Genomic DNA, 17569 nt, shown 5'->3' on the forward strand with positions numbered 1-17569 from the left:
TTTGTTAAATTCGACCCTGCTATGGCGTGTACTGACAAAATGATGAATGCCTTTGGCAACCTCTCAGAAATTGGAGCCCACTGGACTAGTACCCTGCCGTGCCACTCAAAAGCTGACGTCTCTCACAGACTACTCCAGGCGCTTAAGTTCACAGTTTCAAACAATGATCTTTCAGGTACCAAGGTTAGAGAGAAGTGTTTCCTGGATGGATTTTTCTCAGTAGCTCATACAATTGGTTCTCTTTTGCAGTGGCGACTGGTGAAAAATATTTTTGGTGGGGCTGTGCTATTTTTTTTAAACAAACTTGTGCTTTCTGAGCTTTGTGCACAACTTCACTATTTCCTGAATTAAGCACAGCTCTTTTATTTCCTGTCTTACATCATTGGATAAACTGATTAATCCAGGTGTGTCTGACTATTGGCACGCTGCCTTGTGGACCGAGGTTGAAAAATACTGCATTAAATTGCACATAAAATAACATGACCATAAATGGTAAATAGGCAATGCAAGAGGCAAGTAACAAAAACATTTTGTTTAATTTCAACATTTGAGTGAACACGAAAAATTATGAGCAGGTCACTGTTACAGTAATGGTAGTAAACACTACTTAGACACAATGCCAGAAATTTACACTGTTAGGACTTATGGAAAGTGGAAACACTTTCATAGGAAATAATGTCATCAGTATCCTCTTACAAATGTCATATTTCCCACTTTTTGGGACAATAAAACATTTCTGGTTCTCAATGAGATGTTTTTACTTCAAATGTAAAAACATCTAATTGAGAATCAGAAATGTTTAATTGTCCCAAAAGCTGGGAAATGTGTTTGCTGCAGCAGAAGTGTAACAAGTAAAATGGAATCAGATTGATGTATGTACAAATTTACATGAAATACACATTTACATGATTAAATATGTATAATAGGTATGTGTGTTGAAATTAGTTTTTACAGTTATTGCACATTAAACATGTTATTAAACACATGTCCCGGTTTGTGGGACAACCAAGGATTTCTGATTCTGATTGTCTTGTTTACAGAAATGTAATGTACAGCTTACCTCTGCACCCAGCTGCTGTTCTCCCTGTCCAAACGTCCTCCGTTTCTTTGTTGGCTGCTGCACTGATGCGCTGCATTCCTCAGTCAGAGAATGAATGGAGTCCCCAATGAGACACAAGTTCCACATCCACCTTCTGTGGATCCCAGCCGTTGTGAATAACAAACACAGAAAGCAAAATAACGCATTAGCGTGATTGCATCCAGCTAGCCACTGCTTCCTGGTGTACCAATTTTGGGAGAAGCGTCGTGTGTACAGTTTACCTCTCTCCTTGTCCTGCTGGCTTATCTTTACGTCGGGCTGATCTGGTCCAAGCTCTTTGACATTAAGTTTTTCCACCATAGTTCTCCTCTCGAACGGATACTGGAGAAGAGACCGAACTGAATTCAGTGGCTGCTGAGATCCGGCATCCATGTTGTAGGCGCACTGGCGTCCATGTCTACGTCTGCGTCACGACCGTCAAAACGTGCTGGAGTCGAGACTCTCCGAATTCTACCGAACACCAACGAAAGCCTTGGCGGTAGCTCTATCGCCCATCATGCTTCTGAAACGTTCTGAAACAACATCGATGCTGATTGGATACATTCCCATTCCTACCCTTTGATTTTCTTGTCAGCAATTGGACAGCTGGTCCCGTCCCGTTTGGGCGATTGAAAAACAGCACACAGCCTCCACCGCTCGGCAGAGACCGGCAGAGACCTATATATATATATATATATATATATATATATATATATATATATATATATATATATATATTATTTTTGTTACAAAACACACAATTAACTTAGAATATGTGATTATTGTAATTTTTTTATTATTATTTAAAATAAAAATTAAAAACACAGGGGAAACTGGGAGGGCGGCGCCCTATCGCCCTCTACTGGCCAGCCGCCACTGCTCTTTTGAATTTCGGATTCTCCTCAGTCAACTCGATCGAGATCAACACAGTTCGATGCCACGTTGATGAGCTTCACAGAGAATACCTGGCCCTGCGTAAGCAGGTACTGCAACAACGGCGTGCTTTGAGACAGCTGGGCACGTCTGAACACCAGACTATGGTGGTACTCAACACTCATAGCAGCATTTTGCATAAAACAACTTCCGCTGTGAACGAACTGCATTCTTTCGTGAATGTTGATTATGCTTATACACAGATGCTGACCACTTGCCTGTCCGACTACGGTTGGGATGTGAGCGCCTCAGTTGAAGCCCTCCTCATGAGGAGGATCCCTCGTTACCTTGTATTCCTGGCCATGGTCCTATCTGCGATTGCTCGAGCAACAACAAATGGTCCGATTGCCCTTCAGACTCACTGGGCTTTCTCGTTGGGCAGTGCTATCCCGTTACAGGTCGATCCAGATGCTAGCTTTCATCATCAACTTACCTGTCGTGTCCCCAGGGGACATCTATAGACTAAAGGATGTGGTCAATGTAGGTAATTAGGTGGACGACACTCATGTAAAATTACATATGTTGTGATTATTAGTCAATGAATAATTTGTAAGCTTTACTTACTTTTTGGATTCATCAACAAATTCGTAAATATGGAAATATTTACCGATTTATTACGTAATTAGGAAATCCTTGGATATCCTCAGGGCACCACCCCCTTTTTACAGGGGAAAAATGAATCCACAGCCTCTAATCAATCTGTCTAAAGTCCGTAAAATCCTTAACGAGCTGCAGTTGTATTTTATATCAACACAAACAAATTCACTTGAGACAAAACGCAATGACCTTTATTAACTAATACATTCACTTCAGCTCCTTCCAAAGTGTTTAGCCAATCAACATCAACCAACTTATTTTATCAAACGAATAACAAGTAATTAAACAATGGAATGATAATGTGAAATAATAATCTGATAGGTGGAGTAACAAAATGGAGGTAGTCTGAAAACCCAAAATGGCTGATTTCTTTGTCTGGCTCCTGGGTCCAAATGTGCGCGGGTGTGTGTGTGTGTGTGTGTGTGTGTGTGTGTGTGTGTGTGTGTGTGTGTGTGTGTGTGTTTTCTCAAACTTTCAAACAGTCAGTGGCTTAACTTTCAACAGTGATGTGGCAAGTTTTCATGCACAGTAACAAACAAAAACTTCAAAACCGCTTCACAAAGATCAATAAACACACAAATCAATCATAAAGACAGATCAAATATCTCAACAGTCTGTGAGCCTGGCCACAGTGTGAACAAACTTAGATATTAACAATAAAGAAACGTAGCTTACTTCAAGATGCCCGATGGCGTATTTTGGTACAGAGGAGAGACCGTATTTTACTTTTAAAGCAGTCACGCGGTCGAGCTGCTTCTTTTGGCTATAAGAGAATCGGGAGAGAAAGAGAAAGTAAAAAAAAGAAAATCTTGCATGAGTGAACCCGAAGGCGTCCCTTTGTGTTCGCGTTGAGCAGATTTGATGGTTTTCCATTGCTTTTCAGCCGTCAGGCGGTAACAAAACGAGTTCCTCTTCACGCCAGTTGAAACTGGAACAAAAGAGAAAGTTTTCCGCTCTGCGCCTCCCTTTTCTCTTCAGCCAGCGGGCGGGACCTGTGGAGGTTCCGGGGTTCAGCGTCACTTTGGTGACGTCATCACGTTGCTTCCGGCCGCAGGGAATCATGGGAAATGAAGTCTCTGTTTGGCTCTGATCTCAATATGCCATTTATTCACGCTTCAGGGCGTTTTTGGCACAGTCTTTTGGAGAAAAATACTGCATAGTAATTTCCTCATGAGGGCAGACCCTCAACACATACGCCAATTGTCGTCGCATTCCAAGAGGACACGCCAAACGTCCGCTTGGTTCCGGATCTGCGAGTGTGTTCCCTCACATGTGGCCTTCACTTTTTATGTCTAGGCACCCCTTTTCTGCGCGGCAGAGCCAATGGTGTGTGTGGTATAGATGAGTTGTCTGGAGATTATCACTGTCCTATGACTGAAACTCCATGCTTGCATGTGATTCAGACTCTCAACCAATCAGAGACCAGCACTGTTTTCCCGCCTTTTCCCCCAAGAGCCTGCAGCTGTACTCCTGTTAATGAGAGAAGCCTTTAAATCTGTCCTTCAGAAGTGAAATTGGACCTGTCAAACTTCTCATGACCATTCTAAAATTGCTGCACCGATTTGAAAAATTCAAAAAGCGTGAGCGGCAGAAGGCTTTGATGGTCATCTGTGTGAATTTTTATGTGCCTACCATGAACTGTCTAGAGAAGCTATGACGAGAACATTTTAGCTGTCTGAAGCTGACCGGTTCCTTTAACATGGGTTTCAATGAGACAGAATCAGGTTCTCTCCTCCTTCAGAGGCTTTTAGAGAAAGAACCGTATCACTTACAGATAAAATGAAACCCATTCTGAAAGGCTGACAAAAATTCCTACTTTTTGAGATATAATTTGTTTCGGTACTCCAAACGGTCTGGGTGTTGGAAGAGTTGTTTCCAGAAAATGTGAAGGTCAAAAGTTAGAGTGCGGAATTTTCAGTTTAGAGTGGTGGGAAGCTTTTTTTTTATTTAAATATTCTCAAACAAATGAACCGTACGACCACAATCTTTGGAGTACATTCATGATTTATAGCTCAAAACGAAGGTATATCTGTTAGCTGCAAGCCAGCGTGTGTCTCATTCCAATCTGACTTACGGTTTTCTCAGGACAATGCCAGAAATGGAGCAAAGGAGGGTCATTGCTCCTATCTCTGCCCATTATAATTTTTGAGATTTTTTCTGAAAATCTCAAGCCGTACCTCAACTTCTACCTGCGATTTTAGAAAAACTGTAATAGTTATGTAAAGGATTTTTAACCAGTAATAGCTGAAAGTCTTGGGAGTTTGTTGAAACTTGAATGAAGTATCTCGGTTAAAGTTAACCTATAAGAGTAAGAGTTCAAAAAAGTGATAGGATTTAGCTGAAAATTGAGCAATCCCATTCATTTCAATGGAACCAAAAATCGCAGAAAAAGCTGAATATCTCAGAAAGTATAAAATATTTTAATAACAAAAGTCATTGCCAGCATAAGCTGAACGAGCTGAACGTTTTGATACCAAAATTGTGTGAATAGTTGAAGAATTGTGGAAGTAGTTAAATGCAAAAAAAGTACGGAAGCAGAATAATAATAAACCGACTATAAAGAGAAACAGGATCACTATAGTTTGAATACTTTGCAGCATTCAAACAATTACCAGTTTGATCAGGCTGGATTAGCAAGTAACTTCTGCGCTAAGTGGAGATCAGCGTTTCCTGTCTCATGTAACACAAGCTTTACCAACAGTGGCACAATCACTTAAAGGATGTGACAAAATCACACGTTTAAATGTATTTACCTTTCAATATCAACAAACAGTTAATCTCTTGCAGTTTTAGCTGTAGCTTTCTTATCGACACACAGAATTTGAGTGACAAAGGAGAGTAGCACCCCTGGTGGTGGGGACGGGAGTCTCCCTGGTTGTGAAATAGGTAGGGGCAGCGTCCCCTGGTGGCGAATAATGAGATTGCCCTCGTTTTCCACCCAGACAGAAAATAATAGTTTTTTGAAGAATTAATGAATCAGAACCAACATGAAGTGGACAATTTTAATACATCTGGCCGGAATTCGCCAATATGTAGGATTTGGTAAATTGAGTGCTTTAAGAGCTCAATATATTACCTCTACTTATGACCAATAAGCTGTGATACTCTATATAAATATAGAATATCAACCTGCTTGGTCTTTGTGTGTTTAATCAGAAGATTCTATGATTCTTTGTTTTATTCAGGGATTGTAAACACTTTGTTTTGGTTCAAGGAAAGTGTCAGGTTTGTAAAAGTAAGACTTTATTTCCCAAACAATTAAAACATGAGAAGTTAACTAATATTTACTGTGATGGATGAATCTAGATGGAGTAGATGTAGTATATGGTGCCTATGTGTGAATGCGATGTTATCAGAACTTCCTGATAGGGCCACTCCACTGAAACTGCTCTGTTAGCAGTGACGGAATCCTTAAAAGAAGCTAGAGCGACTGCCAAATCCTCAGTGCTTATCCTGCTCAACTTATCAGCTGCATTTGACACTGTCAACCATGGCTTCCTTTTGTCCACACTCTCTAGCATGGGCATCACAGAGAAACCACACGCCTGGTTTGAATCGTACCTCACAGGACGATCATTCAGTGTATCTTGGCTTGGACAATCCTCTACCGTGCACCATTTTGCCACAGGAGTCCCCCAGGGCTCTGTACTAGGACCTCTTCTCTTTGCCACATACACCACCTCATTGGGTGAGACCATTCGATCACATGGCTTCTCCTACCACTGCTATGCAGACGACACCCAGCTCTAGCTGTCATTTCCACCGGACGACCACACTATCTCAGCACGAATATCAAACTGTCTCACTGACAGATCAAAATGGATGAAATCCCACCATCTCCAACTCAACCTCTCTAAAACTGAACTACTTCTCATCCCAGCAAAACCATCCATACAGCACAATATCTCAATCCAGAATGACTTCCTATCTCTGGCTCCTTCAAAGGCAGTTCGAAATCTGGGTGTTGTGATTGATGAACACCTGACCTTTAAAGATCATGTTGCCTCTGTTGCTCGTTCATGCCACTTTGCGCTGTATAACATACGAAAGATCAGACCATACCTAACACAACATGCCACCCAGCTCCTGGTGCAATCTACTGTCATCTCCCGCCTCGATTACTGCAACGCCCTTCTAACTGGTCTTCCAGGATGTACTGTGAGACCTCTTCAAATGGTCCAGAATGCAGCAGCACGTCTGGTCTTCAATCAGCCAAAAAGAGCACACGTCACCCCTCTGTTCATTGAGCTCCACTGGCTACCGCTAGCAGCATGCATCAAATTCAAATTGCTAACACTAGCATACAAAGACCGAGATGGTACGGCTCCCATCTACCTGAATCCTCTTGCTAAGGCTTACGTCTCGGCCCGGCCGCTCCAGTCATCACAGGATGGTCGGCTAGCAGTGCCTACACCACGCTCAGGACAATCCAGACTCTTCTCATGCATCGTTCCACAAATGTGGAATGACCTTCCAAGCACTACCAGAACAGGAGCTTCCTTTTCAATTTTCAAGAAACTCCTGAAGACCCTGCTCTTCAGAGAGCATCTTCTAAACTAGCACCCTCCCTCCCTCCCTCATGCTCACACATACACGTACAACGTAAGACTCACAAAAATGAACGCTAGACACCCACTCACGCTCCCCATACACACCCTATTCACTCTGGTGCCTGCCTGGAGTGCAGGCATCGTCTGGCCTACACCAGCTCGCAGAGCCCCAAGGAGTCCGAGGGCACCAACCCAGCAGAATATCTACTCCCTTCCCTACAATTGCACAACTTCCAGAACATATAAGATATAAGACATCCAGGTAAGGTTGGGTCATCCCCCTCCCCCGTGGACAGAATTATTATTTCAGAGGAGCCATGGTGCACCTGGGCCAGGTGCTGTCGCATGTTCCCGCCTTCTTCCTGGCAGCATACATGTCAGGACCTAATCCCCAAGGTCCCCCGCCCAGATCCCCACACATGCAGTTTATTGACAGGCTGGGGGAAGATGCTGAGTTGGGGTGAGATGTGGATGAGGTGACTATTCGCAGTGTCTGTTGTTACAGGGGTTGAGGTAGGCCAGAGTGGAATTGAGATGCGAGGGCTGAACAGCTCTGCCTGCAACTTTAAATTAATTTACAATTTCTTTTCAAGTATTTTTAATTTAGAATTTGATTTTTTAAGTTTTCTAAGTCTTTTTATTGCTTACATGGAGCGCACACACACACACACACACACACACACACACACACACACACACGCACACGTCTTGTCTGGTCTCTTCTCTGTAGTTGTCTGCTTGCATCCACTTCCTAGACTGGGAATGTAACACATCCACTGTATCTGCAAAAACAAATAGCAGCTGGAGGTTTTGTGTTTATTCTCCTTATTTTACATTCAATTGTGTTATTGGGATTTTATAAACATAATGTTTACAATTTTGATAACCTCACATTTTCAGCACAGACTAAATTGTGAGGACTTCCAGTGAACTTAAGTGAGGCTCTTGGAGGTTTGCAGACCCCTGATAGGAACCACTGCTGTAGAGTAGTGGCTGAGTGAATCCAACAGTTGTTTACCACGGACAAAGTCAGAGTGTTTTCTCTTAGATGTTTGTGTCCCCTCACTTTGCCTGGTAGCGTGCATTTAGCTAATGTGAGAAGGTCAGACAGGGAGGAAAATGGTTAGCCACATTTATTTTGAAACAAAACTGGAACCAGATTAGATCGTTGTTACAGAGTAGATTGGTCATGACTGGACTTCTCCCTAGTGAACCAGCACCCTCCCAGTTGCCTTACTGGTTTGTGCTCGAAAGACTGTCTCCAGCAGTGAAGCTGGACTGAAGATGAGTTGTTCCTCTCAAGCTTCAAACCCACCAAACAGGTTCTAATCTTCTCAGAAGGGTAGCTAATCTGCAGCAACACTCCAACACGAATGGAGTTTATAGTGTAGAGCCCAGCAGTGGGAGAAAGGATACACATCAAATATTTAAATCAATTCAAACACCATCTTGTCAGCAAATTTGATTACAAGTCCTCATTAAACATTAACAGGAGATAGTAATTATTAGGAAAAACAGTAGTGTCTTTCATACAGAACAGCTCAATCTTAAAGTCATCCATAACACAAGTCTGTCAAGAACCTCTTATAAAACTGGGGATTGGACGCTACTTGGAGCTGATATATTTGGAGTGATTGGTGGAAAACAAATGCTTTTATTTGCAGTGCAATTCTACAAAGGAGTGGAGATAAACATTTGAGCTACAGGTTTTCTCCTGCTATACTGATTTCATTTTCAAAATGACTGTTTTATGGGAAAAGAAAGAAAATGCATACATGAGATTTATAAAGAACTGTTTAAAAGAAACAGCTAAAAGAAAATACATCACTTTGAATGTTTTCACCTAAGCCATAGTGAGCATTTTATTTCTGCAGCGTCTTTTTCCATTTTCACTTTAAGAAAGAGTAAAAAGTTAGAGAAGGCCTGAAGATTTGTAGCTGAGAAAAAGGAGGGAGCAGAGGCTGCCTGATCCACACAGAATCCAGGATGGAGCGCGGACCTTTGGCTGTCACAACCTGCCTTCAGGTGGGCAGCTCCAGGGCTGCAAAGAGAAACGGCGTAGGGAGGAAAAGGGGAGGAGAGTGAGGGAGTCAGTTATGGGCATGGGAGAGCAGGAAGGGAAAGGAAAAAACAGAAAGGGCTATGGTCTTGTCACATGATCAGTCCATTGGTCGCTTTTCTCCGTGTTTCTTTGTAAACTCTTCGGCATTCTTCAAGAATTTTTTACGGTCCTTTGAGTATTCTTCTGCTATGTCTGCCCTCAGGGGGTGTTCTGGCTGAGGGTCGTTCACCAGAGCGATGAGGGACTGAATAACTGGAAGACAAAAACATATTTTATTAAACACACAGCATACGTCTGGTGTGTGTGTCATTTCAAAAGATACCTTTAAGTTCCACATGGATGGGATCTAAATAATTGTAACTTATTAGAATTTATTCTAACCCTAACCCATCTACATACCATTAATGAACACATGCTGACCAACCTGCTTCTCCTCTAACTGTTGTCAATTTGCACTGACATTTATCTTAGTGACACATAAAGCCGGGTGGACGCTGTGCAACTTTTTCCTTTGTAGCATTCAGCTCCATCTCTAACTGTACAACTTCCTCGCAGAGCCTAGCTAACGAGTCATCTTTTCACACTGAAGAACCAAGTGCTCGGATGCAGCTTGACTGCTCATACTGTACATCTGGTAGCAACACAATGGAACTGAAAATATGCTAAAAATAATAATTTTAACACAACACTTCAGACCTCCATCCATCATCCATCAGGGGCAGGGCCAGAGGGGGGTCTGGGGGGCACAGGCCACCCCTCCAGAAAGGCTGGCCACCCCTTGTGGGGTCAACAAAAACGTAAAATATATAAACAATTAAAACATTAAATATAAAACATATAAACAACAAAATCAAATGTAAGATGACATTTTCTAAGTGAAATTCAAAAGTCTGATTGTAAATGAATGCAGCACACCACTACAAGCAGTGGTCTCCATCCTCGTTTCTTGCAGGGTTCAGGAAGTAAAATTTAGGACCTTTATGCATGAAATTTAAGACCACCATGACAAAACAACAGCAACAATAAAATGGTACCAAAAATTCAAGACCTTTTATTTTTATCTACTTTATAATCAGACATTATATTTTTCTTTAATAATACCAATTAAATATTAAAAGATTAAGTTCCCATCAGTTCTCTCTCTCTCTCTCTCACACACACACACACACACACACACACACACACACACACACACACACACACACACACGAACAGTCACCCTCTCAACACAACATTATGTACTGTCAATGTCAGTGTCGGGAAAGTTCATTTTAGTTCAAAGTTCAGTTCATACATTTGAAAACAAACTAGTTCATGATATAAAATTTTTTGAACTACATTCACTGTTCTAAAAACGAACTAGTTCATATATATATATATATATATATATATATATATATATATATATATATATATATATATTAGGGGTGGGCCGTTATCGGCGTTAACGCACTGCGGCAAAGCCAGACTCTTATCGCGCGATAAAAAGAATGACGCCGTTAATCTATTCTCAAAGTTGGGTTGGGATCTGGGTCTATAAGCTATGATGACTTTCACATTGCGCGGATGGATACCTGGTTGGCGCGGATGTATACTCGGCGCGGATCATCGTACATATGGACGGACGCCAGGCTCGCGGAGTTTAATGTTCCCCATGCAGCCGAACAGTCGCACCTTCGCCACCAGCAGCGCTTCTCCCTTCTCATCGCGCGGGACAAGTAAATAATTTATGTACTTTCACCAGAGTTTAATCCATAAATCCGACTTTCATTCTTTTTATTTTGTTTTGTTTACCTCCGACATTTCCAGCCGGGCTTTCCCCGGGCCACACTTCACCGTCCGCGGCCGAAGCAGCACTCGGATGTGAGAAAACCGAGACAAGACTTTCTCAGACGGGTGCGGCTTCCAACTAAGTTTAGCTCTTTTAGCAGCTGTTTATTGTGATAAAGTGATAAATTGTTTCTACAGGTCGTTGTTCATGTGGCTTCGACTCAAATTCACCTGTAATAATAAACGTTTTACTCATAAAATTTTTATATTTGTTTAGAAAAGTTGAGCTAGGATAACTCCCCTTGCCGTTTTCAGAGACAACAACAGCAACAGTTAGCTTCTGCTCATACAGGTGAGCTGTGGCATCATTTCCAGCTCTCGCTCCCATTCACCAGAGGCGATCCTACATGCAAACTAAAGGGGGGCATTGGAAGGGCACCCCAGAAATTTAACCCCCTCCCCAGGCCAGATAGTTTGTGTGTGTGTATGTATGTATGTCTATGTGTAGGTATGTGTGTGTGTGTGTGTATGTATATATATATATATATATATATATTTTTTTTTTTCTTTAGCAGGCCATATTGTGCAGAAGAGAAGATCTACTTTGTCACCAGACAATGTGAACAAGCTGGTCTGCTTGAGTGACTGGTGGAAGAAGGAGAAATAGAGCTTGGACTGATTGACCAAATGCTACTGACTGTAAATAGTTAATCATGACCTATTCTGTAGACCTACAGTGCAGAATTTGTTGAACTGGATAAACAGCTATTAAACACAAATACTTATTGATCATTATTTATTTTCATCATCAGTTATCGTAGTAAAACTGCTTTATCAGTGATGCATTATTGAAACAAGAAATACGCCTCCATTCTCAAAGACTTGCTTTTATTCATTATCTAGGTAGCACACACATATGCCTTTGGCAGAATTTGAATGAGCCATTTTAATCTAGATTAATTCCAAGATTACAGTGAGATTAATCTAGATTAAAAAAAATTAATCTATGCCCACCACTAAAGTATATATATATATATATATATATATATATATATATACATATATATATATACTGTCTATATAAGTTATAAAATTTTACAAAAAATATTGGTTGAAATTTGTTTCATTCACACCTAAAGACATATGAAAACAATTGTTAAAAAAAATCATGGTTGAAGATTTCATAATTCATGCATCAAAGGGTTAAAAACCTAAAATTCTGACTAATTAATGAGCATCAGACCCATGTGACTGTGGAGCTAGCTACGTGGAAAGGCCTCAGCCTGAGCCTCGGCCTCGCCTTAAAACTGTTCCGCGAGTTTCATTCTCTCAACTTAGACCATTAGATGTGCCATTTGTGCATTCTTTTTTGGATATTATTTGTGCAATTGTTGGGCAAAATGACTTGCTGTGGTATTAATTGCACTAATAGAGCGTCCAAGGAGTCTCCACTTCATTTTTTTCAGTAAGTAAAATTATATTTATGTATTTTAGATCACAGCCGCTCTTGCACTTGCTGAGCTTAGATTTTAACATGTACTGTTTAACAATGACATTTAAATGTCATAAGGTAAAACCCTTAGTTTTCTTAAGAGGGGTTGGACTTTCTACCACTCTGGAGTTGCTCCCACTGAGAGGCGCCAAGCAGGGGTGGGCATACTAGTTGCCCCCCATCTTGATGCCTGTAAGTTGGGGTTTACCCCAGCGAATGAGAGGGTAGCCTCTCTCCGCCTAAGTGTGGGGGGACGGGTTCTGACTGTGGTCTGTGCTTATGGACCAAACTACAGTTCAGACTACCCACCCTTTTTGGAGACCTTAGAGGGGGTGCTGGAAAGCGCTCCTTCTGGTGACTCCCTCATTCTGCTGGGGACTTTAACGCTCACGTGGGAAATGACAGTGAGACCTGGAGAGGTGTGGTTGGGAGGAACGGCCCCCCCCCGATCTGAATTCGAGTGTTTTGTTATTGGACTTCTGTGCAAGTCATGGATTGTCCATAATGAACACCATGTTCAGACATAAAGGTGTCCATATGTTCTCTTGGCACCAGGATACCTTAGGCTGCAGCTCGATGATCGACTTTGTTGTTGTTTCATCTGACCTGCGGCTGCATGTCTTGGACACTCGGGTGAACAGAGGGGCGGAGCTGTCAACTGACCACTACCTGGTGGTGAGTTGGCTCAGATGGTGGGGAGGATGCCGGTCAGACCAGGCAGGCCTAAACGTATCGCAAGGCTCTGCTGGGAACGTCTGGCAGAGTATCCTGTCAGAAGGAGCATCAATTCCCACCTCCGACAGAACTTCCAAAATGTTCCGGGGGAGGTGGGGGACATTGAGTCTGAATGGACCCTGTTCCGTGCCTCCATTATTGAGGCGGCCGACTGGAGCTGTGGTCACAGGATGGTTTGTGCCTGTGGTGGCAACCCCCGAACCCGCTAGTGGACACCGGTAGTTAGGGATGCTGTCAAGCTGAAGAAAGAGTCCTATCAGGTCTTTTTGGCCTGTGGGACTCCAGAGGCAACTGACGGGTACTGGCAGTCCAAGCGGAACACGGCTCGGGTGGTCGCCAGGGCAAAAACACGGGCAAGGGAGGAGTTCGGTGAGACCATGGAGCAAGACTTCCGTACGGCTTCGAGGAGATTCTGGTCCACCATCCGGCGCCTCAGAGGGGGAAAGCAGTGCGCTACCAACACTATCTATAGTGGGGACGGTATGTTGCTGACCTCTACTCAGGACATTGTGGATCGGTGGGCAGAATACTTCAAAGACCTCCTCAATCCCACCGACATGTCTTCCAGTGAAGAAGCAGAGTCTGGGGACTTTGGGTTGGCCTCTAAAATCTCTGGTGCTGAGGTCACTGAGGTGGTTAAAAAGCTCCTCTGTGGCAAGGCTCCGGGGGTGGATGAGATCCGCCCAGAGTTCCTTAAGGCTCTGGATGTTGTGGGGCTGTGTTGGCTGACGTGGCTCTGCAATATCCCGTGGACATCAAGGGCAGTCCCACTGGACTGGCAGACCGGGGTGGTGGCCCTCTTATTTAAAAAGGGGGGCCGCAGGGTGTGTTCCAACGACAGGGGGATCACACTCCTAAGCCTTCCTGGTAAGGTATATTCAGGGCGTCTGGAGAGGATGGTCCATCGGATTGTTGAACCTCAGATTCAGGAGGAGCAATGTGGTTGTCGTCCTGGTTGTGGAACACTGGACCAGCTCTATACCCTTAGGGGGATCCTGGAGGGTGCATAGGAATTTGCCCAACCAGTCTACATTTGTTTTGTGGATTTGGAGAAGGCATTTGACCGCGTCCCTCGGGGGGCCCTTTGGGGGGTAGTCCGGGAGTATGGGGTACCAGGCCCTCTGATACGGGCTGTTAGGTCCCTGTATGACCGGTGTCAGAGCTTGGTCTGCATTGCCGGCAGTAAGTCGGGCTCGTTCCCAGCGAGAGTTGGACTCTGCCAAGGCTGTCCTTTGTCACCGATTCTGTTCATAACCTTTATGGACAGGATTTCTAGGCGCAGCCAAGGTGTGGAGGGCATCCGTTTTGGTGGCCTGAAGATCAGGTCTCTACTTTTTGCAGATGATGTGGTCCTGTTGGCTTCATCAGAACGTCATCTTCAGCTTTCGCTGGAGCGGTTCGCAGCCGAGTGTGAAGCAGCTGGGATGAGAATCAGCTCCTCTAAATCTGAGACCATGGTCTTGATTCGGAAAAGGGTAGAATGCCTTCTCTGGGTCAAGGATGAGGTCCTGCCCCAAGCAGAGGAGTTTAAGTATCTCGGGGTCTTGTTCACGAGTGAGGGAAAACTGGGGCATGAAATCGATAGGCGGATTGGTGCTGCATCTGCAGTGATGCGGGTGTTGTACCCTACTGTCGTGGTGAAGAGAGAGCTGAGTAAGAAGGCAAAGCTCTTGATTTTCCGGTCGATCTACGTTCCTACCCTCAACTATGGTCATGAGCTTTGGGTAGTGACTGAACGAACGAGATCGTGGATACAAGTGGCCGAAATTAGTTTTCTCCGAAGATAGGGTGAGAAGCTCGGTCATTCGGGAGGGGCTCGGAGTAGACCCGCTGCACCTCCACATTGAGAGGAGCCAGTTGAGGTGGCTTGGGCATCTAGTCAGGAAGCCTCCTGGATGCCTCCCTGGTGAGGTTTTCCGGGCACATCCAACCGGGAGGAGACCTAAAGGTAGACCCAGGACACGGTGGAGAGACTATGTCTCTCACCTGGCCAGCAAACGCCTTGGGATTCCCCCAGAGGAGCTGGCCCAAGTGGCTGGGGAGAGGGAAGTCTGGGCCTCTCGCCTTAGGCTGCTGCCCCCATGATCCGACTCCGGATAAGCGGATGAAAATGGATGGATGGATGGAGGGAGGGTAAAACTCAGTGCATTTAACATAACACTGCATTTTAGAAAATGGGTTGAAATTTAACATGTTGGTGGAGCTGGGTTCTGACTATCGGTATGGTCCCCTCCCCGCAGCTCAACGCATCTCTAATCGCAGCGGTGCTTGTCTGCTGCACAGGCTGCTGGCTTGTGGAGCTCTTGGATGGAAACCAATGTTTTCCACCCGGTTCTCCCCAGCGGCAGCTCTGATCGCAGCGGCACTTGTCTCCGGGCTGCCGCCTTCTGGAGCTCTTTGATGGAAACCGATGTTTTCCACCCAGTTCTCCCCGGCGGCAGCTCTGCGCATCTCTGATCGCAGCGGCGCTTGTCTGCGGGCTGCCGGCTTGTGGAGCTCTCGGATGGAAACCGATGTTTTCCACCCGGTTCTCCCCAGTGGTAGCTCTGCGCATCTCTGATCGCAACGGTGCTTGTCTGCGGGCTGCCGGCTTGTGGAGCTCTCGGATGGAAACTGATGTTTTCCACCCGGTTCTCCCCAGCGGCAGCTCTGCGCATCTCTGATCGCAGCGGCGCTTGTCTGCGGGCTGCCGGCTTGTGGAGCTCTTGGATGGAAACAGATATTTTTCACCCGGTTCTCCCCAGCGGCAGCTCTGCGCATCTCTGATCGCAGCGGCGCTTGTCTGCGGGCTGCCGGCTTGTGGAGCTCTTGGATGGAAACAGATATTTTTCACCCGGTTCTCCCCAGCGGCAGCTCTGCGCATCTCTGATCACAGCGGTGCTTGTCTGCTGCGCGGCTGCCGGCTTGTGGAGCTCTCGGGAGACCTCTGTGTTCCACCCGGTTTTACCCAGCAGTCAGCCCGGTGTATCTCTGAATCAGAAGCTCTGGTGTTGCGCACAGTTACATCCAGTTGTAACTAGGTTGCTACCTCCGTTAGCTTAGCTCCCACCTCCGCATTAGCTTTGGGTTAGCTTCAGGTTAGCTTGTAGCTACATTAGCTTCAGTTCGACCGGGTGTCGTCAGTTGATCCCAGCCTTAGAGCTCCACCTCTCTTCCCTTTTGTGGAATTGTCTGGGCTTGACGGAACCTGTGACACCGTCAAAATGGCGGTGGTGGCCACCTCCCATTTTACCTCAAAAACTTATTATTGGAGTCTATGGAAACCCATTGTCCATATATATACAAGTCGATGAATGTGACTCATATCTGCAGCGGTTCTGATTCGTAGTGCTGCAGGATGCAAAATAAACAGGATGGTGGGGACTTTTCATCTGCTTGTAGACTTTAGTCTTAGTTTTATGTTTATGTTTATTTATTTAGCAGACGCTTTTATCCAAAGCAACTTACAATTGATAACCTATAGGGCATGTTGTGATCTGTGGGGGAAAAATGGAGTACCTGGAGGAAACCCACACATGCATGGGGAGAACACACAACTCCACTCAGAAAGGCCGCTGCCAAGTTTTGAACCTGCAACCTTCATGCTGCGAGGCAACAGTGCTAACCACTGCGCCACCATATAGCCCAGCTTTATGATCATTATAAATTTTTCTGTGCTCGGGTCATTCCGGGTTTGGGTGGAATTTCTGGGCTTACTGAAAGCTGAATGGGTGGCTGCAGTTGTGTCTAAAGGCCGGATCACACTGTGCGATTTTTGGCCATCACACAGGATTGTTCATATCACACTGTGAGAACTCCAGAGAGGTGGCACACTATGCGACGCAAGATTTCTGTGAGGCAGACTGCACGACGTCTCTCTCTAGCAGAACACACTGCATCATGAACGCACCTCCCGAAGCAGACGTCACTAAACAGACCGCTAACCAAAACCAAGCTGAAAAGATAAAAACACTTCTTTTTAGTGTCAGTTCATGACCCAACTTCTCTTCCTCAAAGAGGAAGCTTCTTTTTTAAAACCCTGCCCCTTATAATCAGCAGCAGCTTCTCCTATTCTGAAAAAATAAAATAGGTGCAGACCCCAATGGTTTTAATAACCTCCATCCTATCTCCCATCTTCAGTTCATCTCCAAAGTTTTTGAAAAAAACATTGCATCACAGCTACACACACATCTTTCTCGCAATAACCTCTTTGAACATTTCCTATCTGGTTTCCGACGCCACCACAGTACAGAAACAGCCCTCATCAAAATCACAAATGGCCTTCTCGTTACTGCTGACTCTGGTTTAATCTCCATTCTCATACTTCTCGTTCTAAGTGCAGCTTTCAACACAATTTCTCACCCCATCCTGCT

General features: G+C 44.5%; 1 protein-coding gene across 3 annotated transcripts in view; it reads right to left on the reverse strand.

Moving 5' to 3' along the window:
- Nucleotides 1-8792: 8792 nt before the first annotated feature.
- Nucleotides 8793-17569, reverse strand: part of ube2l3b (ubiquitin-conjugating enzyme E2L 3b) — an 81380-nt gene continuing 72603 nt past the window's right edge. For 2 of the 3 annotated variants that reach the window (XM_015976468.3, XM_054734599.2), the window contains exon 5: nucleotides 9291-9472. Coding sequence is in view for 1 of the 3 variants with exons in the window: in XM_015976469.3 (XP_015831955.1) it covers nucleotides 9318-9472 (155 nt within the window). In the remaining 2 variants the exon portion in view is untranslated. Of the gene's footprint in view, nucleotides 9473-17569 lie in introns of all 3 variants that reach the window. The other variant, XM_015976469.3, reaches the window with a different exon arrangement.

The sequence above is a fragment of the Nothobranchius furzeri genome, chromosome 17 (assembly GCF_043380555.1).
Source record: "Nothobranchius furzeri strain GRZ-AD chromosome 17, NfurGRZ-RIMD1, whole genome shotgun sequence".
Taxonomy (NCBI): Eukaryota; Metazoa; Chordata; class Actinopteri; order Cyprinodontiformes; family Nothobranchiidae; genus Nothobranchius; species Nothobranchius furzeri.